The 26,261-nt window shown below is 41.0% G+C and overlaps 1 protein-coding gene across 2 annotated transcripts; it reads left to right on the forward strand.

Moving 5' to 3' along the window:
• Nucleotides 1-249: 249 nt before the first annotated feature.
• Nucleotides 250-25,313, forward strand: dse (dermatan sulfate epimerase). 2 transcript variants are annotated; one of them, XM_053444930.1, is made up of 6 exons: nucleotides 250-475; nucleotides 2,745-3,216; nucleotides 9,303-9,556; nucleotides 17,526-17,765; nucleotides 18,783-18,990; nucleotides 22,451-25,313. In XM_053444930.1, the coding sequence occupies exons 2-6, from the start codon at nucleotides 2,786-2,788 to the stop codon at nucleotides 24,195-24,197; spliced, it is 2,880 nt and encodes a 959-aa protein (XP_053300905.1). In that variant the 5' UTR covers nucleotides 250-475; nucleotides 2,745-2,785; the 3' UTR covers nucleotides 24,198-25,313. The 2 variants fall into 2 exon arrangements, with proteins under 2 accessions (XP_053300905.1, XP_053300906.1); XM_053444931.1 differs by lacking the exon at nucleotides 250-475 and having other exon boundaries at nucleotides 3,106-3,212.
• Nucleotides 25,314-26,261: the final 948 nt, after the last annotated feature.

Genomic DNA, 26,261 nt, shown 5'->3' on the forward strand with positions numbered 1-26,261 from the left:
CTCTGAACCAATACACGCATTTTTCTTATAGTAATCACAACCAGATTTTTGTCAACAGCTTTAATTCCCATTATTTTGTGTGTGTGTGTGTGTGTGTGTGTGTGTGTGTGTGTGTGTGTGTGTGTGAATTAATTAGGTCTCCTTTAAGCCTCTCTCCCCCTGATGCAGCCCCTCCTCACTCTCAGGCATGACGCTTCCTCCCTCCCTCTCTCCTTCCTCACACATTCTTACCCTCCCCTCTCTCTCTCTCTCTCTCTCTCTCTCTCTCTCTCTCTCTAGCTCGCTCTCCTCCTCACATACACACATATACACTTTACTTTCTTTGACTTCTCTCCTCGATCACACTCTCTCTCTTCTTTTCTCTCTCTCTCTCTCTCTCTCTCTCTCTCTCTCTCTCTCTCTCTCTCTCTCTCTCTCTCTCGCCGTGAAGAGAAGCAATGAGCGCCGTGCGGACAGGAATACGGATCAGTGACAGGTAACGTGAACTTCTCCTCACTTCGCTGCTCTTTGCGCGGTCCCACTGGTACTAGGAGACTTGTGTTCGCAGATTGAGATAATCTATCAATACCATCGATCCACTGGTCGGCTCTAATGGAGGCTGGCGGGTTGGAGCTCATCGTGTGGTCGAGAGTGATACGTGAGGGGGAAACAGCTGCACACATTCTTCAGGAAAGTGAAGGAGAAGTTGTCTCTAACTATTGACGATAGGAGGGGTAATAACAGAGTGTGGTGGAGAAAGCTCTGCTGCTGAGTGACATGTACGAGTCAGACATTATTGTTATTATATAACTGTCAATCTGAGAACATCTCACTCTCTGTACCTACAGGAAGTTAGACATGGAAACAGTTGAGGCCCAGAGGAAGGTGCACATCTGGCTCTAAATCTGCTCTGTCTTTAGCTTATTGTTTTTACACTGACAGCACAACTCAACTGTATTTATTTTACATCAATAAGCCATAAGGAAATGGAGAAACAAAGCTTTTCATGTCAAATTAAAAGGACAGAATTAGAGACCTTATAGTTTTGACACAGCTCTGTGATTCTGCTACTGAGTAACAGACAAGCTGAGGTCATGTCTTGTTTGTTTTATTTTTTTGGGAAGATACTAACAACATGTTATTCTTTTTAAGAATATTTATTTTAAGTTTTCACACTATGTTACGACCACTTTTCAAGCCACCAAAACTAGATCAGTAAAAAGTAAGGACTTTGGTATTGGTGGTGGTGCAAACACATGATACCTTACTCTGGGCTTTCTAAACAGCTGCTTTATTTTTAGCAAAAAAAATCAGGAAATGTAGAACAATGTTTAAGAATGTGAGTAAACATTACTTGATACAGTCCTTGTCTATATTCTGTGCTACTCATATTGTGAGTATGTATTCAGAATGTGCCTCAGTATTTCTCTGCACCATCCACAGGACTGTGCAGAAACTTCTTAAATGTTTATTTTGAGAAATAGGATTTTAAAGCACCAACCAGCATTAATAATAATTATTATTTTTCCATTATATATTATACTATGTTTATTGTTTTTCATAGAATTAACAGGTTGCATGGTTTATAAATGTCAGAAAATGTAAAAAATACCATAAAAATGCCCCAATTGCAGGGTGAAATTTCTAGATATTTAATTTACGATTTTATCAAACAGAGAGAGAGGCTGTAACCTGCCCCATTTTTGGCAGTTTTGCTTCAGAAAGACAGTTAATCAATTATAAACACTTTTTTAATTCGAATTACCTGTTAGATGACTATTCAATAAACTGATTAATCAATATCCATTGAATTTGATAAACTACCTTACAGTTGGATTTAAATTTCCAACTGCTAAGTTTGTCTAATTATAATAGGGCCTTGGCTCGTGACACAGTGACAGCTTCCCTGTGATAATTTAGTCCAAAGTTGTGTTGATGGTTTCAACATGGCGATGAGCTGACCACGCACCCTCACGTTCGCCGCAGAGGAATGTGACGCCTCTTAAGGTCAAACCTCAGAATTAATAACAGTGGAAGAACCATTTTCAGCTTCCCCTTGTTCATCAAACACAACACAAATTCCACGCACACGTCGGACAGCAAACGCCTATTAGAACGTGACCCTGTCTAGACGGCGTTAAAATGACTACCAAATGGTTTTCCACCAGGCCTTTTCCAATGGCTCCACTAAGGTCATGGAATTTACCCTCATGTTCAGAGCAGAGACGCTGGGCCAGCCCTTGTCTTTCTGTGAAAGACAGCTCTCTGGTTTGGAGCCGCTCAACAGACCAGAGTAATGTTACTGCAGTAATGGGACATTTATGACCTCCGGGTCTGCTCGTCTGGACATCTGGGTGTGCATGGCTGGACTTGTCTAACAACAGCTACTCAGAAACAAATCCTGGGAGGTGACTATAAGGTAACAGTGTGCAGAGGTGTAACAAGCTCCAGATCTGCAACGTGCATGTGGCTATTGGCAGGAGGTTATCACTGAATTCCTAGAAATGATAGAGTTTTGAGGAAACCTAAACGTGTATGTTTTGTCAACAAAAGGTCCTACTTTATCTGAAAGACCTGTTATTACTGTTTAACTGTTGTGCTCAATAATGGGCTACATCAGTATGGAAAGCCTGCATCATCAGGACTACAGCTGTATCTAATTATTCCAGGAATGCCGTCTTTGTAAAAAAAAAAAAAAATGGCGTTGTGCAGAATATGTGCTGGCTTTCTCAAAATCCTTCTCTTCCCCCTCTGCTCCCTCTCAGCTGAGCTCCTTTGGCAATGCCACAGTCTCCCCTCTGATGAGATGATGAGAACCTACACCCGCGGGGCCCCCACAGTCTTCTTCCTAAGTCTTCTGTGGCCCCTGCTTGTCCCGACGGTGGTGGCTACGACGGAAGGAGACCCCAGCCGAGGAATCCCCTTCATGGGAGGCAACTACGATGGACATCCCATGCTGTACTTCAACCGGGGGAATGTGGAGGAGCTGCAGTACGCGGCGGCGGGGACTCATCGGAACATGGCGAGGAGGATTCGTGAAGCTGGGGAAACGATGCTGGAGCACCCGGAGGAGTACCTGCCACCCTGGAGCCCCGCGGAGTTCAGCGCCCGCTGGAATGAGGTGTACGGGAACAATCTGGGTGTTCTGTCCATGTTCTGCCTGCTGTACCCCCACAGGGCCGGGGCCCTCGACCTGGCCAAGGACTACATGGAGAGGATGGCGGCTCAGCCTAGTTGGTAGATTTACTGTCTTTTATTCTATCTATTTCAGAGCTCCAGCTTGATCGATTGAGCTTCCCTCATCTCTTATCCTCTCCGATGTTTACACTCATACACACACACACACGCCCCCACTCACACACTGACAAGACACAGACACACGGATAGTGAAGCAGAGAGTGAACAGAGAGTGAACAAGTGAAAGGATGGTGGTTGCGCTCACTTTAAACCCATACTCATCGCAAGTTATTAGGACATGCACCGGACTGAAGTTTATTTTCACCCACACAATCCTAGGTGAAACGCTGTAATAATAACCTTATATAATAGAAACCTAAGAGCTCATCTAAATCATAATTATCCGGTTACTGAGCTGGTGACATATACTCTGTGCCAAATACTTGTTCATGAGACATTTTTGTTAACAAAGCCAGAGAGTCCATGGTTGTCTTCTTTTTGTCTTAACTTCTCCAAAAGCAATTTGAACCAGCCAAAAAATTAAAATCTAGTCAGTCGAGTTTACAGATGCAACCTGATATCTCTTTGCACCCACATGTGTGCATCGCAAAGGTTTTGATGCTAAGACCACCCCCCACAGAGTTTTCTACCATGTCCAACTCCCAGTGATATTGTTTCTCTCTGGTGAAGATGCATTTTACTCTGAAGATTCTGTGGCACGGTAAATATGTTTAGCAGCTGTCTGCGGGACCTGCACCCCCTGATGAAGGGAAATGAAATGTTCAGATGTGAGCTGAACAACAGACAGGGACTGAATCCATTTGCTTTGATTGTTACTTATGTCCGCCGAGGATCCTGCAGCACGCTTATAATCAGTCTTATTGAAATATCTTGACATTTAAATGTGTGTTTCTATGTTAAATATATATATTATTTTATTCTGTTAATTTCTTTAAGGTAAATTTAAATGTTTAGATTTTTATAAATACTTTTTTTTAATTAACTTTACAACATAGAAGAAAACAATAATTCGTTCCTAAATTAGCTTAAATTGACAGAGTAAAAGTGAAAATATTTCTACACAGAGACAGTGAATCTTTAACTAAAGATCAACTGCAACCAAATAGGACAGCATGGGACCCTTGGCACTTCCCAGCAGCAGCCAGACACTGCTTTGTCACATTGATGTTTAAAAAGGGAAATATTTCAGAACCATTTGCAATAAAAACAGACTGAAGCCTTATTTATACCTCTAGAAGTCAACAAGTCATCAGACTTGATCCCTTCAGCCAATGTCTGGCCTTTTCGCAGTGGGCCATGGATGAACTTACTGTTAGCATCAGCCGTCAACAGAGCTTCTGAATACCCCGAACAATTTGATTAAGCTCATTGAACACTAGTTCTGTCTGGCAAGTGCAAAATGGCTGCGACGTGGATTAGAGCCGTTCAACTTCTCCACAGCTTTAAAAGAGCGAAGGTCTCAGAAATGATGCTTGGCGAATATTTGCATCCGGTGTTGGTGTCCATGGTAACCTCCGACAGTTCATTTACATACATTCACATAAACATAAAGGGAATTTGCACTCAGCTGCTACTCACGGTGACCCCACTCTCTCAGTAATACTTTCATTCACGATTTTGGAAATATGTACAAAAGTAGAGGGTCCAAACAGCAACATTATTAAAGTAGAGATGCATTGATCAAGTGTTTTTTGGCCCAATCCTGATCCAAACTCTAAAACATTTTAGGGTTTGGATCGAAATAGTGACATGACAAAGCTAAAGATGACTGACAGGCATCGTGTCAGTGAGGTAACACTGTTATTATAGTTCTGATATCCTGAGACAAAGGAAGGTCTCTACACGATTCGCTCGCCCTGCTGCTGTTGTTGGTAATTTGACTGATTACTGACTACATACAAACTTTTTTTGCATCTTCGTTCTTAGGTTAGAGGGTTAAGGATTTGAATGGCTGGTATGTTGATATCCATTTCTATCATCCTTTCACATCCCAAGTCTTTTACATATGAGCCCAAATGCTGTTATTATGCTTCAACATATTCACACATTGGAAATAAAAAGTGATCTATACATTTAAATTCCATCCTCTAAGTTGATCAGCAGAAACTATAGATACAGAATGTCTCATGAAATACCTTCATATTCACTTATTGCATCATTCCTTCGGGCAAATATCCTTGTTTAAAAAAAATTAAACAGCACAACTTCCTCTTCTAAATGAAAAGTTGAATAAAAAAATGTAAAAAGCACACCTCTGCTGCTATAGCTTGTCTTAGGCTGGTGTGACCATCAGCTTATTCATATCGATACAGTTACACATTACTGAGTCTTTTTTAATGAAGTTATCACAAGAATCTTTCTTCATTATTTTTGTTCACAGTCGATGTTATTGAATTTAGTTAGTAAGAATCAATCAGCTCTGTGTCAGTTAGTTGGTTTTCATTTCCTTCACTGTATTTAAGGTCCATACACCCCCCTGTCATGTGGAGAGCCAGCGACGTGGAGCAGCTTAATCCTTTTCTTTTTGCTGTGCGGCTGCTGTGCTCCCTCCAGCCACTGAACAGAGGGAAGGGGATTTTCCAGGCGGGCTCATTATGCGGTATTATACATTTCTCACAGAATCAGTGTGTGTGCCACAGGGCAGAGAGGAGAACCCACTGAGCATGTGTTTTCACGTCTTGTGAACACACTGAGTTTTCTCCTCGGCCGCACTTTTATTATGGTCACTGAGTCTCTGAGGGCCTCTGCACAGCCGCTACAGGAATCAGTCATCTGTGGTCTTCACACCCTTCAATTATGTCTGCAGCAACTCCACTAACCATGTTCCAATGGGCTACTTCTACTTTGTGGTGTAGTGGTGCCTGCACCTTTTTTTAACACAGTCTGCAAAATCACATAAGTGAAGTTGTGTGTTCTTCTGCATAATTTGACTGGAATTTTGTTTCCGTTTTTCTATTTGTTATATTGGTAAACTGTAATTTAAAGAACTTCTGATTTTGGTTGATTGTGGCGCCGCTGTGTGCAGAAGAGGTCGTGTTTCCACCGTCTCCTATCTTAAAAACCTGGGTCTGCGGCTCAGCACGTGCATTTGTCATAGAAGGAGTAAAAAAAGACACTCAGCTGTTTGTAGGATGCATGGCAATGAGGGAATAATCTTGCAATTCACAAAATAATTGTGAATTATTTCACGTAAGACATACCTGTTCGGGAGGAAGAAAGCCAATTCAGGATGAGTTTTGAATCATTTATGATCATGGGATTCTCAAAATGTTTCACCTTTTAGTTCGTACTTTATAACTTGCTTTTTTAGGTTTTTCTTTTTCTTCTGTCCTTTCTCCTCTTTTTCGCTTTGCTGATCCTGCCACAGCATCAACCGTGAATACAAAATACAATGTCAAAAATAACACTTTCTAAAGAGAAATCTACTACTCATTGTGAAAGTTTGCAGGCGTAAATGTAAACTTTTACAACCTGACTGCCTTAAATCGATTTAGAGAATAGTCTCTAGAAAAGGCAAACTTTCTAGCTGATTGTCTCCTTTGCTATAGGTCACAGAGAGGCAGCAATATTAAGTGAGGCCATTTCGTCACCAGTGGAAAATTGCTTGTACGTTTGTGCTGCAATTAACAAGAGTAACATATCACAACATATCACCAACCTCAGATGTGTGAATCTGCTCTAATATCACTGATAAATTCTATCATGTGTTTAATCGCTTGTAAGGGTCAATGGTGAAGCTGGTCACAAAATGTCATAACAATTCACTCATTTAAATGAATTGAAATCAATCTTTTCAGCTCTGCAGCACAATTCCTCAGCCATTTGTGCAGAACAGAATCTGGCGATGGTGATGAAGAGGAAAAACTCCTTTGTGAATACATGTTGCTGCAGGGTTTATTTGGTGGAATAACTTTTTCACAGTTAGCCGAGCAGTAGTTCAGATGTGAATCATATGGAGATATGAAGAGCGGGTTCTGTCCCAACAGGCTTTCAGGGCTCTGTTTACGCAGCGGGCCAGCGGAGCCGGCGGGCTGCCACAGTGTAGGTAATGGGAAACACTGCAGTGACGTCATGCATTGTTCAAAAATACATTTTTTTTCAGGTTTGTCTGAATCCTGTAGAACTGTAGACACGACCAAAAACTTCTATTAGCTGAAAAATAGTTATGACCATATTTCTCCTATTTAAATTTTGAACAACAGGTCACTAAACATGTACAAACATGTTTTTTATGAAATATGGAACATTGGCAGAATTCCTTCTATGTTTAGAGACAGAGAAACTATTTACCTTGCTTTACTTGCACTAATGGTAAATCTGCAGAGCGTCTTCAGACAGTACAGAACTCAGCTGCCAGGCTTTTAAACAGAGGAAACAGGTTGTAGCAAATTTTTTGGAAGTGTTTTAGGTCCAGACGACATTTGATCAATCTTTAGTAATGGTTATCTGCATGTGAATACAGATAAATTAAAAAGCAGAGCATGTGTTCTGGTTCTTTTTCTCGCCACAATAACTGTTTACCTAATCCAAAGCGTGCTCAAACATGATTCGTCTCAATATAGAAACAGTAACTCAAGGACCCAAATCGTCTACAGAGTTTGTATATTCACATACACTTATTGAGATTAATATTGCCTCGAGGCAATATATACAATGTGTGCATGGTATGCACCACCCTTGTCATGCTGTTCATGTCAACTGAAGTTTTTTAGTAGATCGAAATCTTGGATTCTAGGAATCAAGGCACACGACTTCCACATGACAAGCAGACTTGATGAAAGCTGCATGAAGAGTTGGAATCCAGCCCGCAGATAAGGCAGACATTTTTTTTCCATATACAGTGCCTTGCATAAGTATTCACCCCCTTTGGACTTTTCTACATTTTGTCAAGGTATAACCACAGATTAAAATTTATTTCATCGTGAGTTTATGTAATGGACCAACACAAAATAGTGCATCATTTGGAAGTGGGGGGAAATATTACATGGATTTCACAATTATTTACAAATAAAAATTCTGAAAACACTGTAGCAAATCTTGTAGCAATCGCCACAATGTTATTGAACAGAGACATTTCCGTACATAACATGTCATTTGGCTGACGCTTTATCCAAAGCGACTTACAATTAGTGCATTCAACATCAATGAGGGGCCATTTTAGGTATTTCAGTATCTTGCCCAAGGACACTTCGGCATGCAGATGGGGAATAGTGAGGATTGAACCGCCAACCTTCTTGTTGGAGGACGACCACTCTACCCCCTAGGCCACACCACCGTACAACACATAAAACAGAAAAGTGTGCAGTAATATTCATTTCAGTGTGGTTAATGTGTGCAGTGACGGGCAGTTTACCCTCATGTACGTTGTTTCCATTTCCCTTGAATCTGGACAACGTAGCTGACGAGTGCTACGTCAGGACGAGGCCTTTAAGCGACCACATTCATGGGAAATTTACTGGAACCTGCTCTTTAATTTTCAAGGCAGCTGTTGTTGTTTGAATCCCAAGGAAATGAATCATTACTTAACTTTGTCAAGCTTGTGAAGATCTCAGCTTCTAATAGCAGATCCTGTAGCAGATACTAATTTAACTGACAGTGTAGCGCGTAAACCACAAGATCGCGTTACATTTTCCATAAACTTGGGATGACAGGAAGAATTCAGTGATCGGCGGCTAGACTGCGGATGAGGTCATGACTGTGTCTCTGTTGGTTTTCAGCTGAATTCTGGCGCATGTGTCAGAGGGAAACACTAAGCGAACACAGCATTTGCTTTTAACACAACATCTGAAGTTCATTTCTCTTCAATTAAATCAAGCAGCAGGATTGGAGAACACCTTTCACCTTTTTTACGACACAAATGCTCCTGACAGTCAGCATTCTCAGATCTCTTTATTGCTGCAGCTGTATTCGTGGTGTAAAAGGCAACTTAGCACCTTTAATTTTGCCTTCAACGTGAATAGTTGTGTTTTACAGCTGTGTTTAGTTGTAATTAAAAGGGTCTGCACAGGGAAGGGTTTCTTGTTCATGGTTTTATTTAAAGAGGGAAATGTCACACCTGCTGCACTGTTTTCAAGATCCACGTGTGTGTCTTGCCTTCAGTCTTGTGTTGTTGTTGTGTGTTGCAGGCTGGTCAAAGATGCCCCCTGGGATGAAGTTCCTTTGGCGCACTCATTGGTTGGGTTCGCCACCGCTTACGACTTCCTGTATGAGTACTTGAACAAGGGCCAACAGGAGCGATTTCTGCAGGTGATCGGCAACGCGTCGCGCCTGATGTATGAGAAGTCCTACGTCCGAGGCTGGGGCTTCCAGTACCTGCACAACCATCAGCCCACCAACTGTGTGGCTCTGCTCACTGGAAGCCTGGTTTACATGACACAAGGTTAGTGGTCCATGTCTTTATGATGTGGCTTCATTCTTGCCCTCGCTGCAGGGTTTTAAACATTTTATTTAGGGATATGCAGGTCTGACACTGATATCAGATCTAATCCATTTAAATCGAAATGCTTGCAGCCTGTCATTGGGTCAGCATCAAGTGCTATTGCTAAGAATGATCCCAGTCACCTCACAGTGAGGCAAACAGCTATTTAAAGTATATATTTCTGGGCCATTTTTGACTTTGTTCAACAGAGATAGTGAAGAGTTGACAGGAAAAAAATGAGAAAGTATGGAATAGAAATCCACTTCCAGCAGGGAGCTGATGCTCAAGACGTAAGCAACTATGTGGTACGTTTCCTAAAATCATTTGACTATTGGGTCCCATCAGTCATACAGCTTTAGTTTAACACTATTTATCAGACAGCTACTTGGTATTGGCCAACACGCAAAGCACAGGTATGGGTATGAAGGATGAAAAAAATCTGATTGCCGCATTGCTGTTGTCTATGTACCTTCACATAGCCATTTATAAATGTAGAAAAATCCTATGTTTGTCAAACAGAGAAACTCCACCTTCTAACATTAAACTGCTTTCTTCAGTGTTTTTAACTGGATTTAATTACATGGTGCGTTTGTTTTAGAGAGGAGGAGAACTCTGTGAATAAGTTAGCTATCGGTAAAAACCCTCTTTAACATCCTCTTTATGATCACTGACTGAAATGACGACTTCAACGGTGAAGACAACAATTCATATTATCCCACGCCGCTTCATGACAAAACCAAGTCCTTTGTCATTGATTTGATTTATGGTCCCCAATGTGGCAGAAAATTACATATTGTGCGTTTAATGTTAATTATCTGAGGAACTTGTAAACAATGAAAATTTGGGATTTACAAGAGAGCCTGCTCATTGTGGGAACTGTTGGGTTTTTCCTTTTTTTAAGGTCTCTTTTTCAGGTTAACAAGTAAAGTGCCTTGAGATACTGTACATTAGGACTTTGTCCAATTAACTTTAGATAGCATTTATATCAGATTAGTATAACCTCCACCGAGGAGGTTATATTTTCACCCCTGTCCATTTGCTAAAATGTACACATAATGCTAAAGAACAAATTTCCACTAAAATTGGTCGAAGGATGTGTTATGGGTCAGGGGAGAAGCCAAGAAATGTTGATGCGGACCCAGATAAGAGGGCAGGTCAAGGAATTTACACTTTCTTTAGCTTTTTATGATTCTTTTACATTTTCATAATTTTCCCAGAGAAAATGTCATCGATTTTGATGAACAGCTTACCTTTAAAAAACAAAAACAAAACTGCCGGGTTGTAATAGATATGTGCTGTGTATTCCTGCTTTGCAGCTTGGTTTGCTCATAGCGATTTGATTTCGGAAACAAAAGCTCCAGTGGTGATGTGAATCTGAGAGTGGTTGCGGTCACAGTGGTTTTATTTGAGGCTTTTTTTGGGACAGGGTACCAACAGGCATAAAGCCGTGTAACACTCAAGAGAGTTAGAGTCTGACCTGAGAGCAGGAAAACTGTGTTTGCACCAGTTCAGTGTGTCTGTGTTACCTGGGGAACGGATTCTGCCCGGGTGCTTTTGTTTATGACAGATTTTATTTGTTAATGTGTGCTTTACAGGAGACCACGTGCAGAGATGATAGGTTCACATCCAGCAGGAGGGAGAAAATAGCTTCTCAATAGATTGTTAACACATGATGTATTTGCAGTGATCAAATAAACAGCTCTTATTGCAGTTGCTTCATTGAACAGCCTCCCTCAGCCATCACAAGTTACACTGTGCAGAGGCCTGACTGTATTCCATTGTCATATGCATCATGTGTCTCCTGCACAAACGGATGACATAAGGTCCCAATATTATTCCGTCAAAGTGGCTTAGAACGAATGGAAGTTTGTTTCGTAGCCAAATGGAAGAATTGCCAGAAATGAAGAGCAGTTTTGGTTCGTGCTCGTTCTTTGTTCGATGTCTGTCACAAGGAGTTTTTTCCATCATTGTGTGGCCTAAAATAACATGGTCTGCCCCTCATTGAAATGAAAGATGCCTGTGCTGTCACGTATGTTTGGTTCTTCGTTTAAGATGTCCAGACAAGAATGCAGCAGCAGCAGCTCAGAGGAAACATACATTCCAGATACAGGTGATTGCTTGTTGGCTCCTGGAAGCATCAGCTCAGTGCTCAGTTTAAAATACAGCTCATCTTTAATGAACGTGTCTGTCACATGCCTCTGACTTACCAGCCACACTCTTACATCTGCAAGAGCAATGCACAAGCTGCTATTGTTATATTTGTAGGCCTCAGTGCTTGCCACGTGTGTGTATGTATACAATTCTTAGCATCCTGTTAAGTATTGTGGAAAGTGGAGAATTTTTATTTATATTAAAAAATATCTAAATATCAAATATCTAAATGCAACAAAGCTGATGTTCTTACTCGTCTCAGGCTTCCGAGGGGGGGGGCAGCAATGCTAAGTGACACTACTTAAACTAAACTGCACCTCCTGGTAGCATTGAATTAGCATTGTAAAATGATGTAATCATGTTTTTTATATCAAGCAGTTTTTTCCAGTAAGTAGCAGCGAAGTGTGTCCAATGCCATTATAGTACATTTCTATCTATAGTAAGTGTAGAACATTTACTGTATATACAAATGCCTCTGCTTCCTCCCACTGTACAAAAATGACACCATAATATCTCAGTTACTGATACTCATGACACACAGTCATACTGTTTTTACAGCATCAATTAACCAATTAATTAAAAAGTAATTTGATTCGTACTTTCATGTTTATATATTGTACTTTTATTTTTCAGCTCATGTCCCATCTGCTAACATGGATGGGTCAGGGTTTATGACCTATACTTTATGACCTATACTTAACACTTTGGTAGCTGTCATGTTGTTAGTTTTTCCCAAAATTAAGTTTGATTGAATTTGACATGACATAGAATTCATACAATTAGATCATGAGTTTAATTACTAAGACAGTATTATGCGCTTCTACACTGTATATTTTTTATAAAAATCTGTCTGTCAATTTTCGAATACAAACTTTTCCTATTATGTTTGAATTGAATGTTAGAATTTTGAAATTAAAATGACAGCCGACAATTTATGGTGTGGAACTCTACTGCAAATCAACTCTATTCATACTGACAGACAAGGTGGAACAGTTTCTGACATAAATGTTGGCATTCATTAGTGGTAGTCAAGTAGTGACTGATAAGAGCCAATCAGGAAGCAAATGTGGTCGCTATGCATCATTGTTTCCAAAAGTCTGGGTTTCTGCTTCTTAAGATTGAAAAGTGAACCTCGAGTTTTCGAACTAAAACAGGGCCTGCGGTGTTTCCAAGAGTTACAGGGCCTCAAGAACTCCAGAGTAGAGTGGATGTAGCCTGGTGTATTTGTGTGTATTTGGTGAAACCTTGCAAAAAGGGGCCAGAAGAACTGGGGGATAATCATGTGACAAAACTAGAGCAGAGCGTGTGAAGTCAAAACCATCGAAACTGAGCTGCCAGCCTCTGGGGCAGATTGTAATTCACCAACTCTTTCTTACCCCTAATTTAAAATAGAAATAAAACAGTTTTTCCAAATAGCTCTTAACTGTTTTTGTAAAACTGCTGACAGGACACCTCAAACTGCACCTCTTTCTTTTCTATTTCTATTCAATTTTATCTTTGTGCCAACCGAGCAGGAACTTCAAAACTTCTCCTTTTAATGCAGTTACATGGGATTATTATTTTTGTAGTTCCTCTTTTTTTTCTTTACAGTAAGTCTTAGTTTAAGTGCTCAACACTGTGTAATCGTTATGTTGAATTTTCGGCTATGCAGCACTCATGTCTGCATTGCTTGAACATTGCTTGAACGTGAAAGTTTTGGCGGATTGTGATTGTGTTGGCAGCTGACTGTGAACTATGATTACAACAAGACTGCTTGATATACAATATACCTCCTCATATATTCTACCATTACTGACAATACTTCATCAATTTATCTGTCATTGCTACTCCCTTCATCTCTAGTAGACATTTTCTTATGAACGAATGCTTTACACATTGACACACTTTTCCATTATGTTACAAACTGTTTTGTCGAATCAATGATGTAAATAGTGTTATTTTGCTGATGTTAGTTACGAGTGGCATCTATTTGCACTTCTGTCTGACGTGAGAGAGGGATCCCTCACATGTGTCTCTCTCTGAGGTTTCTTCGTTCTTTTCCCCTGTTAAAGGATTATTTTCATAGTTTTTCCTTTCTCTTGTTGAGGGTTAAGGACAGAGGATGTTGCATATTGTTAAAGCCCTATGAGACACATTTTGTTTTGAGAATATGGGCTATACAAATATAACTTGATGATTGATTAATGCTTGGTGCTGGTTCTTACTGATAAGCAGTGTTTCAAGCTAGTGCTCAGTCAATGACATTTAAGCTTCATTACTTTGTGCATATCTTCTCTATTCCATCATGGTTTCTGTCTTTATTCATGCTGACTGCTCAGTTCCTCTTCTGTCTTCTGCCAACACTGAAACTCCTCTGGAAATGCTTTGGAAAATACATGATTTTCTATTTTATAGAAGACTGACACCATGAATTTTCAATTAAACATTGTTTTTGTCATTAGGTCATTGTCGTTTAGCTCAAACCAGCTCATATATCAGACACATATAGAGACTAGCTAGCGTTAGCTGGCAAGCAATTTTTCTTTGGACTTGACAGAGTTGAAAGCTGAGTGAATAATGTAATGATTGTTATGTGACCAAAAGCATGGCTGGAAATTGCTTCCTTGACACTGCTGTTTTTTATTATTATTGAATAATAATCTATCTAATAAATTCCAGAAATCTCTCTATCTTGTTATTTAAAGGTCCAACAAAGTGCAGTGGGAAATTCGGTATGATTTGGCCATGGAATACGTTTAGTATTAAGAAACTTTGAATAGGCAAGTACTGTATGTGTAGCAGCAGCGGCTGGGACTCATCAACAGAATGGACGTTTTCCAGGATTTCAACAGCACGGTTACGAAAACGGCAACAACAACTGATTCTGCAGTCCAGGGCTCTATGTACTGAGTCAAGCTTCACCAAACTTTGAATAAACAGGTGAACAACTCTTTGTGTGGCAGCGGTTGTGCAGCTTCAGGGTCGTGCAGTCAATCTTTACTTTCTGCGGCTCAATTACTGCAGGTCACCTTTACAGGTTCAGAAAGAAAACTGCAAGTAGTGTAACCACAGGCCAAACAAACAATACATTACAAACAGACAACTTTAGAACCGGCACTGAACTAGTATAACATATGTGTCTTCATCTTGTCCCTCTGCCCATAATTAAATTTGTATGTGATCGTTCCATGTGTAGCCATGATAGGACCACTGACAAAGAAATCTGTCACAGCAGTTGGTGGCAATCTTGTTGGTCCACATTAAGTCTTAACTTGAGGAAAGTAACTAGAGCATCTCTGTGCGCATCTGTTGCACTGAAGTGTGGTGCTGCACTGTATGAGTGCCCGTCAAGCGCTGTTTGTGTACATGTGGTCTTTGTGCATGGAAAGAGTTCCTGTTTTATGGTAAATACCTGCTCTGTGTAGGCCAGGCGGTCCCCAAGCCTAAACCAAACACGTCTGGGGGAGGGCTCCACTGGGCGGACCTGCACCCGCACCCACCCAGCCGGTTACTGCCGATACCCCCTTGGGATTCCTCAAAGAGTTGTGGCTGATGTGTTTATATAGTCGGTTGTTCTCACAGTAAATGATGCGAGTGTGCATGTGTATGTGTGTGTTTTTGTGTGTGTGTGGGGAGGGGGGGGGGGGTTGTGTGTGTGTGTAGGAGAGAGTATACATAGTGTAGTGTCCCACCGTGGTGTCATGCTTTCCATGACCACAGCTAAATGTTGCGTTTGGAAGGTTTCTTTAGGTAACTGACTGAGACGACTTTGTTTGCTGTATTGCTGTTTTCCATTAAGTCCATTTGTGACATAACACATAAACCTCTCCGACTGAATAACATGAGGCCCTGTTCACTTTATGTCCTGCTGTGAACATACAGTATTTTTCAATAATTTTATTCAAGCACTTTTAATGCCCCTGCTTCCAAAGAAGATAACTACTACTTGTGCAAAGCAGTAGAGAACTATTGTGGAGCATTGATGTAGCATGAATATCTAATGTGGATTAGCATAAATCAGTATCTCAATGATTGTACATGTAACAGGAGTCAAATTTGGGAAGTATGTTCACCCTTGATTCAGCTCTCTGATCCAGAAGTGAGATAACTAGCACCACCAGGTAGCTAGTGGCTAACCTCAGCTTTTGCTCTTGATCCTACCATAGCTACTTGATGCAAGATTAAAGTTTTTTAGATGTTGATAGAGTCCAGCTTATCACCTCATCTCTTACTACTTGGGCCCATTCCTTAAGGAATTTTGCTGTACAGATCAGTGTCCTGCACGGGTTCATTTTTGCAGAGACCCGACCCATTACCATTAACGATCTCCAAATCAAATCCAGACCCACCTGGATCTTGGAATCTCGTAAAAGTATCTGTCAATTGTCAGTTGCACTCCGGCAACTGTCTATGTGTTTCCTCAGTGACATTGTGTCCAGGAGCTTGTTGCAAGCAGTTAAACCACTGACAACAGATTCACCACTTGCTATTTTTCATCTTCATGTGATCCATTTTGATGTGACAGTTATTTGAGTGGAAGTACCTGCCAGGTGCAGGACTCACACGAAAAATATTGTCTCTTTGATTAGAGCTGGACTAATTACCTCACACCTCCATAACAGATTTGGTGCAGTTACCACCAGTTACCACCAAATCGGATGATCTGACACATTTGAAACATTTGCCATTTCCACCCTGCACATGGCCCGAATGGGCACTGACAAAATTCAAACCCAATATCGTCCGAAGTTCCTCGCCTCAGTTGAGGATGATTCCCTGTGTCTCCATAGCAGCTTCGACTCTGCCCTGGACATCAGCCACCAGCCACACCTTGTGCTTTAACCACTTCCTGGCCAAGCAACACTACTTTGTTCAACAAAGTGTAGCCTGGTCCACATAGTGCGTCTGTGATAAATGGGAAAGCAAAGGTCTGTCTGGACCAGATTTTAATATTATTATTTGTGAGTGTTGTATGTGCGAATGTGACAGATTTGTTAGGAATATGCTGTCGTTGCACTTTAAGCATGTGACTTTTAACACAATGGAATGCAGGTTAATTCATGTTTTTGAACATAGTAATTTCTTTATATTTATTTACACTATGATTTGAGCAGAAACTACTGGCAGTAATCACAATGCACTTCCTTCAAGAAATGCTCTACTTTGTTATTTTTCACTTTCCTGTGTACATCAATGCAAATCGATTTGCACCGACACATTAGTGTTTAAATGCAGTTGTGAGTGAAAGGGAAACTGAAACTTAATGCCAACAAAGTTGACATTATGTTTAATATGTTCAGTGTTTTAATTTAAATTCTATTTATATAGCTGTAAATAACTACATATGTTTTCTCAAGGCACTTTACAAAGTTTCTACAACAAGCAGGCAACTGAGGAGAGAAAAAACTCCTTCATTAACTGGAAAAAAGACTTATCGTGGGTGGATATCTGAGCGGAGAAGAATGGGGGTCACAATAAAAGTCAACTCTAAAATGTGCAGTTCTTTCATACAACACAATGCCACATATACCACAAGAAGGATGAGAAGGGTGAAACTCTAAACAGAGAGGCCCAGATCGGCTGGCAGCTTTGAACCCAGAACCTTTTTGTTGTGAGGTGAAAGGTGTTAATCCTTGCAACATTCTGCCAACCCCAAGTTGACTCCAAAAATCTAGAATAGAATTCAACATGGTTATACCAGTCAATTTAAATAACAATAACAGAAAGACAAACTATGGCGGGACTAGGTAACTCTGACTATATTCCACTTGTGACACCATCTCAACTCCCTGTGTTGCAGGTTACCTACAGGAGGCCTACCTGTGGACCAAGCAGGTCCTGTCCATCATGGAGAAGTCCATGATCCTCCTGCAGGATGTGACGGATGGCTCCCTGTATGAAGGCGTGGCCTATGGGACTTACACCACCCGCTCTCTGTTCCAGTACATGTTCCTGGTGCAGCGCCACTTTGCCATCAGCCACTTCGACCACCCATGGCTTCTCAAACACTTTGCCTTCCTCTACAGGACTATCCTGCCCGGTAACTGTCACATCAACTGCTGTTTGTTTACTCTGCTAAACGGCTGGGAAATGCATCTGATACACTTTTCACCTAAGTCAACAACCGGTGAATAAGTGGTTACTTAGCTGTGAATGACGGACACATCCTGCTATAGCCTGTATGCCAAAAGTTGTATAGATTCGATTAGTAATGTAAATGACCATAGACTTGCTCATTGGAGAGCAGCCTCTCCTCTCAGTTGATATGGGGTATGCATGCATGTAGCTCCTACCTCCCTGGATGTAGTTTCAAAGCTGAGCTGAGACCTCCAGGGACCTTTGGTGTCCTGCTAGTTTCATCTGAAGGTCAGAAGGAGGGCAGCAGCAAAGGAGGAGGCCCCGAGGTCAGGCTCGGACATTTCACAATCCCCCCAGCAACACTTTCTGTATTGTGTTTGAATGGCAATGCTGCACTCAGACAGCACCTCTAATTACACCAGCCAGGAGAGCCCCAGACCCAACCACAATGGCAGCTTTCTCCCTCCAGCAGACAGGAAGACAAGGCCAGATTATCTTCAACTCCCCCCTCAGCAGCAGACGATTGCTGTCCCCTCACTGACTGTGTGTGTGTTCCCCGGTTATGTGTTTGTGTACAGTTGACAGAAAGCAAATGGTAATTAGGATTATTGCTAAAATCTAGAAAGCACAGTTTTCTTGGGACAAATTTATTTGTTCTCCACATAGCACATTTGGTTTAAAAACAGTTGTGACAGCGGGAAGATAGCTCTCCTTTCCCTGCCTGTGTGTATGTGATACCGATGACAGAAATGAAATGGTCTTAGTGCTATAGCATTACTGAAGGGCAGTGATAGACCTGGAATGTTAGTTGATATGCAACGGCTTTGTGTGTCCACATAGTGATAATTATCTCTTGTTGTCACGGCAGACTCATAAATTAGTCTTTACATCGTCATTTGATTCACAATATGATGTCATTTCCTTATGACGCCACTATGACCAGCCACCACTGACACTGTGTTTTCATCATTTCATCCAGGATTTCAGCGGACTGTAGCCATTGCAGATTCCAACTACAACTGGTTCTATGGGCCGGAAAGCCAGCTGGTCTTCCTGGATCGCTATGTGCTGCGTAATGGCAGTGGAAACTGGCTGGCCGATGTGATTCATCAAAACAGGGTGATGGAAGGGCCAGGGCAGGCTGGAAAGGGCCAGCGGTGGTGTACTCTCCACACAGAGTTCATCTGGTGAGCTGCTGAATTTAATTTAACAATGGGACATTTGTTACATCTTATGTACAACTTTGATCAAAGGCAGATGATGGAATTTTGTTATTGTTTTTTCTGTAACATTTTGAGACAGGTCTTTCTTACAAACTCTGAGGAAATGATGTCCGGATCTCTGGATTGAAAAAAATCTGACATATTTATTTTGTGATCTATGGGCCTCATTCACCAATATTTTCTACAAATATATACAGTGCCTTGCATAAGTATTCACCCCCCTTGGACTTTTCCCCATTATGTACTGTTACTAACTGGAATTCAAATAGACTTAAATAAACTTTTTCCCGTTTGATCAACAAAACATGCATAGTACTTTGGAGGTGCAAAATAAATTTTATTGTGACACAAACAATAATGAGAACAAAAAAGTTGACATCTGCTGGGTGCATAAGTATTCACCCCCCTGTGTCAATACTTGGTAGAACCCCCTTTCGCTGCAATTACAGCTGCAAGTCTTTTGGGGTATGTCTCTACCAGCTTTGCACATCTAGAGATGGAAAGGTTTGTCCATTCTTCTTGGCAAAAAAGATGAAGCTCAGTCAGATTGGATGGAGACCGTCTGTGAACCGCAATCTTCAAGTCTTGCCATAGATTCTCTATTGGATTGAGGTCTGGGCTTTGACTGGGCCATTTTAAGACATTAACATTCTTTAATCCAAACCATTCCTTTGTAGCTCTGGCTGTATGTTTAGGGTCATTGTCCTGCTGGAAGATGAACCTCCGCCCCAGTCTCAAGTCTTTTGCAGACTGCATCAGATTTTCTTCAAGGATTTCCCTGTATTTGGCTCCATCCATCTTTCCCTCTATTCTGACCAGTTTCCCTGTACCTGCTGAAGAGAAGCATCCCCACAGCATGATGCTACCACCACCATGTTTCACTGTTGGGATGGTGTGCTCAGGGTGATGGGCAGTGTTGGGTTTTCGCCATACATAGCGTTTTGCATTGAGGCCAAAAAGTTCAATTTTGGTCTCATCTGACCAGAGCACCTTCTTCCACATGTTTGCTGTGTCTCCCACATGGCTTCTGGCAAACTCCAAACGGGATTTTTTATGGATCCCTTTCAACAATGGCTTTCTTCTTGCCACTCTTCCATAAAGGCCAGATTTGTGGAGTAGACGACTAATAGTTGTCCTGTGGACAGATTCTCCCACCTCAGCTGTGGATCTCTGCAACTCCTCCAGAGTAACCATGGGCCTCCTGGTTGCTTCTCTGATTAATTTTCTCCTTGTCCGACTCTTCAGTTTGGGTGGACGGCCTCCTCTTGGTAGGTTTGCGGTTGTGCCATATTCTTTCCATTTTCTTATGATGGATTTTATGGTGCTCAGAGAGATGTTCAAAGCTCTGGATATTTTTTTATAACCTAACCCTGCTTCATATTTCTCCACAACTTTATCCCTGACCTGTTTGGTGAGCTCCTTGGTCTTCATGATGCTGTTTGTTCAGTAATGATCTCCAACAAACTCTGAGTCCGTCACAGAACAGGTGTATTTATACTGAGATTAAATTGCAGACAGGTGGACCCTATTTACTAATTATGTGACTTGCAAATGTGACTTGTGAATGCAATTGGTCGCACCAGATCTTTGTTAGGGGTTTCACAGTAAAGGGGGTGAATACATATGCACTCAACACTTTTCAGATTTTTATTTGTAAATAATTGTGAAATCCATGTAATATTTCCCCCCACTTCCAAATGATGCACTATTTTGTGTTGGTCCATTACATAAACTCACGATGAAATAAATTTTAATCTGTGGTTATACCATGACAAAATGTAGAAAAGTCCAAAGGGGGTGAATACTTATGCAAGGCACTGTATATGGGAGAGCGGCGTAATGTGGGACATTTTTTACATTTGCTCCCCTCTAGGCGAGCTAAAATGATATATCAGTATAATTTACACATTTCTCATTAATTCAGGATGTTTTCTAGCAATGGAAATGATCAGAATGTCTTCAGGACAAAGGGCAGTGAAAATATGATTGTTTTAAAAAAAGTGGTCTTGTGTCCCACTTTACCCCAGCTACAGGGTAAAGTGATCCACTTACTTTTTCCACTATAAAACTACCATAACAACACATGTTGTAATAGTTAAAATCCTGACAGCTAGATTGACAACAAAACATTCCAAAACTAATCTCGGACTAGTAACAGAATCATGGGGATTGGTCAATTAAGCACATTTATAATTATTATGATTCATGTGATCTCTTGCACACCCTAGCTTACCTGCACATTGTTTCTCTGTCCAATTGGCAGGGACGAGGATATTGTTTTTTCTCTGCGTATTCAAATGCCAGTTCACGGCACTTAACTGGAGCAAGGCCATGGAACTGGTCAGCTAGTTGTTTCAAGTGTTTGGCAAACTCCTCCTCCATCTCATCTGTGAATATTCTCTTTACCTCAGCTACTGCACCCCAGGCTACTGATTTTACTTCCCCTTTCTCTTTTTTCTTTATGAATCTTTTGAGGTTGTCTTATCAATATTTCTATCCCTTTCAGCTTTTCTTAAGGACTTCTTTCCTTGCATGACCTCAGCGGCTGCACTATCCATCTCTGCGAGGGGTGTTTGGCCCCAGGTTGTCTTCCTGGTGTATAGTTTCTTGGCTACACTGTTTATGACATTAAAAATAAAAAAGATATAATGTAATATAACACTAAAATATGTTAAAGACTAAACTTAACTTGTGCTTCATGGTGGGGTAAAGTGAGACAGTGTCTCACTTTACCCCACAGCATTTGTCCCACTTTACCCCACAGCCACCGTTTCAGAAAAAACAACATCTCTTAGCAATTCAGGCTAATCTTCAGCTAGCATCAATTACATGTTGATCACATATCAACATGTATGATATAAGTTTTTTTACCTGATTCAATTTGTTTTGACCCAACAGTTGATTAAGTTCAAAGCAAGAACATTTACTTTTACATGCAATAAACCTTTCCACAGCACCTGAACCAACTTCTCCTTAAAGGCAAGGGGGGAATGGGAGGGGCTTGAAAACATATTGGTCACATGACCACAAATGTGTTCCGTTGCCTAGATACAGGGGGTGTCTCACATTACCCGCTCTCCCCTATTCATCATTATCTCCCAGGGTGGTAGCTTCAAATGTTTTCTGTGACCATCAGTTCCAAATTAATAGTGATTCGGTGTACTACGATATAAAACACTGTAAAGCTCACATTTTAAACTTTCAATGTTTGACATGTGTCCTTGATAAATGGATTGTGAGAAAACATGATTATCAAAATTCTCATCAATCAACTAGTTGTTTCAAAGGCATTGGTAGTTAAGGCAAACGTGTTTTCCAGCCTGACATCTAGAATACCTTCAAAATGATTAAAATGTCTGTCAGTGGATTTTGCTTTCTATTGTACATACAAGTATTATATTGTTTATCTTGTTGTATTCTGCAGGTATGACCCGAGCCTGATCTCGAAGCCCCCGTCAGATTTTGGAACATCCCAACTCCACTACTTTGAGGACTGGGGTGTGGTCACATATGGCAGTGCTTTACCTGCAAACACCAACAACACCTTTGTCTCCTTCAAGTCAGGGAAGCTGGGAGGACGTGCCATCTTCGACATCGTTCACAGGAACAAGTACAAAGAGTGGATCAAAGGGTGGAGGAACTTTAATGCTGGCCACGAGCACCCAGATCAGAACACTTTCACCTTCGCACCCAATGGTTTCCCATTTATAACTGAGGCACTATATGGACCCAAGTACACTTTGTTAAACAATGCGGTGTTGTTTGGCTCGGCGGTCTCAGGGAGTTGCTTTAAGCCGTGGGTTGGGCAGGTTACAGAGACCTGTGACTCTAAGTGGTTGAAGTACAAAGTGGGTCTTGCGGCTGATACCCAGGGCAGAGTCGAAGCTGCTATGGAGAGACAGGGAATGGTCTTCATCCGAGGTGAGGGACGTTCTGCGTATAATTCCGAACTAAAGATCAGAAACTTTCAGAGGAACCTTCTCCTTCTTCACCCACAGCTGCTCCTCCTTGTGGACCACATCCACCTGGATCCTGACAGCCCAACCAGGGCCATGAGCGCCTTCTTCCACAACACCGAGCTGCCATTCCAGGGCACAAAGGTAGATGGTGTTCATGGAGCATTTGTGTCACATGGTGAGGACAAATATAAGATGTTCTGGATGGATGACACCGGCTACAGTAACAAAGGAGTGATAGGTTACTGGAATTACCCTCGAGGATACCCATATAATGGTTCTAATTATGTGAACATCACAATGCCATTGAGGTACCCTTACACAAGGGTGGCATACATTTTTTTTGGACCGGGGGTGGACATACAGAGCTTCAGCCTGCGTGGTGATGACCAGAGAGTGGATATTTACCTGGCCACCAAGGATCACACTTACACCATCTACCTGCTTACTGGAGATGTCACCAGCAAGCCTCTGTTCTCCATGGTGCTGCTTAACAACAAGAAAATCGTATTCGAGAAGGCCGCAGATGCCGTTGACAGCTCGCCAGAGGAAGTAGAGGAGTACGTCAATGTGATGGAGGACAACCTCCAGCATGTCAAGCCTGTTTTTCAGCAGATGGAGAGACATATCCTTGGACGGGTTCTGAACACTAACAGCTTCAGAAAGACTGCAGAGCGCCTCCTGCAGTTCTCTGACAAAAAGAAGACAGAGGAGGTCATTGAGAAGATGTTTGCTATGTCCAAGAAGCAGGGCAAGGGTAAAGGGGGGAAGAAAGTCAACCTTGGGGAGAAGCTTTCTGAGAGTCTCCCTGACATTTTTGCACAGATTGAAGTGAATGAGAAAAAGCAGAGACAGAAAACCTCAAAGCGTACGTATGAGGACAGTCCAGAAGAGGGAGACTCAGACTCCCGGGCCTTTATGGATTATACAGACAGTCGCAAAAACCGAAAAGGAGGCTTTGTCAAGGGCCGCAAATTCAAAGAGGTTCACATGGTAGCCACAACAGGGAGTGAAGGTTTCACCAGCACAGCCTCTTACATAAGACTCTTCCTCCTGCTGAACACTGCTACCTTCTTTTTACTGCTGGCTGTGTTGCTGACTCGCTTTCAGAGGGGTCGAAGTTTGCACACACAGAGGTGTTTCTACTCCATCCTTCTGATCGACTGCTTCATCTTACTGTACCTCTACTCCTCCTGCTCTCACACACAGTGCTAACACCATGAGCGGGTTTGGAATCGTCCAGCCCACGACCGAATGACCTGTTGTTCATGGTGAACTAAATGCACCTCACACCTCAGTCTGAGCCAGATCTTATAGTAGAATATTGGGCTGCTGGTAGAAAAAAAGTCTGAGATTTCAAGAATTTCTTTTATTTCTGTGATATTGTGGCTTTCTCCCCCAAACTTATGATTTAGTACTCATTGTGAATTCTATTTTTGAGATAATCAATTTTATTCTTGTAATAGAATGACTTTTATTGTCGGAATCAGATTTTCTTTTGTAATCTTACAACATGGTAAATCAAAACTCTATCCCTAATCTATCCCTAACACATGAATAAGTACAATCCTCTCACATGTAGTCTCATAATGGCAAACGGTGCAAGTTAAAAGGGGATGAATGTCCTAAATGCACTTGAACAATGACATCGAGATCATTCAAATAAAGCCTGATGACCTTTTTGAAATTCTGACTTCATACTCATAAGAAATGTGACTGTTATTATCAGAATATAACCTTTATTTTGCATAATGTTATGACTTTTTCTTGTCATTTCTATTTTAGTCATACAAGTCACAAATTTACCTCATGGGGATTGAGGATTATAATCTGAAAATTATGACTGAACCTCTTAGTAACATATACTCGTAATGTTGCTAGTTTTATTCTATTGATATCATGACTTTTTCTCAAGTCTATGACTTTTTCCTACATAATATTCTGATTTTATTCTTGAAATGTCAGATTTCCTTTTCCCTAACAGTGTTCCAAATACTTATAAGATCAGGAAATACAGCAACTGATTCCAATAGGAATTGAAGAATTGCCAAGATGAAACCAGATCACCTCTGATGTAATTAAGCTTCTGTGGAGCTTTAGAACTGAGTCTGTGTGAAGTTTGTTCATAGTTGTGTTCAGAGTTCCTGCCTTGTATCAAAGATCCCAAGGTTAGCCACTATAGTGCAGTCGCCTCAGCTGTACATGAGATTTGTCCTGTCTACATAGTTTATAGAAATACATTGAAATGTATATAAATATATATATATGTGAAAGCAAGATATATTTTTATGGTTTCTTTTTTACCATTTGTAAATAAAATTACCACATGCAGATGCGTGCGATCATTGTGTGTTGTGTCTAATGAATGTTTGAACTGTGAACAGTGGCTAAGACAGCACTGTACTTTTACCTGGAACAAATTTAATGAAAATCTTTTATTAGCAACATGTGTACATTTCATTTTAAATAAACATTGCAAATCCAACTTTGGATCCAGAAAACAAGAGAACAGGGACTGTTTAAATCCAGAAGAACACACAGAGGTACTGACATCAATTCTATTCAACTTCATTTGTATAGCACCAACTCAAAACATATTATCTCAAGGCACTTACCACAGTGTCACTGTGACTCTGTCTATTTCTTGAAATGAACACTAAAGCTTTAGAATCAAAGCATATATCTCACGTGTACTCTAAGAAAACTCTGTGTGTGCGCTGGTGGTGATGAAGGGACATATCACCCAGAACAAGAGTGTGGTTCACTAACATGTTAATAGTCGTGGAGCTCGATGGCTCAGACTACCAGATCAGGCTTGGGACACAGCCACACACCAGTCATATGCTTTCAAGTTATAGTCTTTTGTGAAGAGAGATTAATTTCTGAAGTGGAAAGTTATATTTATGAACAGACAGTGCTGAGACATCTGCCCTCCTGATGACACACAGGCTGCACACACTGAAGAAAAAAAAAAAGAAGAGATGATGAACAGATATCAAAACTACTCCCATGCAAAAGGCCAACAGGAACCTTAATTCCTTTTCATCTTCAACAGAATTGCTTCCTTTTCACAGCACTTTGTTTTTATTACAATATGGTAATTGTTAAATTTTTGTTAGAAATAAACCCTCATATCTGCCTGCCTCGTGATTTGTGTTATTCGTCAGCTCTTTTTGAATGTGGTGATTCAGCTGTTTAAGGCTCTGGTGTAACAACGCACCATTGGCTGAAGTGAAATGAAAAGAGTATCTTTCCATCCCTCTACTCAGAAAAATGCTG

Source organism: Pleuronectes platessa, chromosome 17, assembly GCF_947347685.1.
Source record: "Pleuronectes platessa chromosome 17, fPlePla1.1, whole genome shotgun sequence".
Lineage (NCBI taxonomy): Eukaryota > Metazoa > Chordata > Actinopteri > Pleuronectiformes > Pleuronectidae > Pleuronectes > Pleuronectes platessa.

Coding starts and splice junctions, on each gene's coding strand:
- dse (XM_053444930.1), top strand. CDS start 2,786: ATGATGAGAACCTACACCCGCGGGGCCCCCACAGTCTTCTTCCTAAGT. Junction 9,557..17,525: donor CCTGGTTTACATGACACAAG/GTTAGTGGTCCA, acceptor CCTGTGTTGCAG/GTTACCTACAGGAGGCCTAC. Junction 17,766..18,782: donor CTACAGGACTATCCTGCCCG/GTAACTGTCACA, acceptor CATTTCATCCAG/GATTTCAGCGGACTGTAGCC.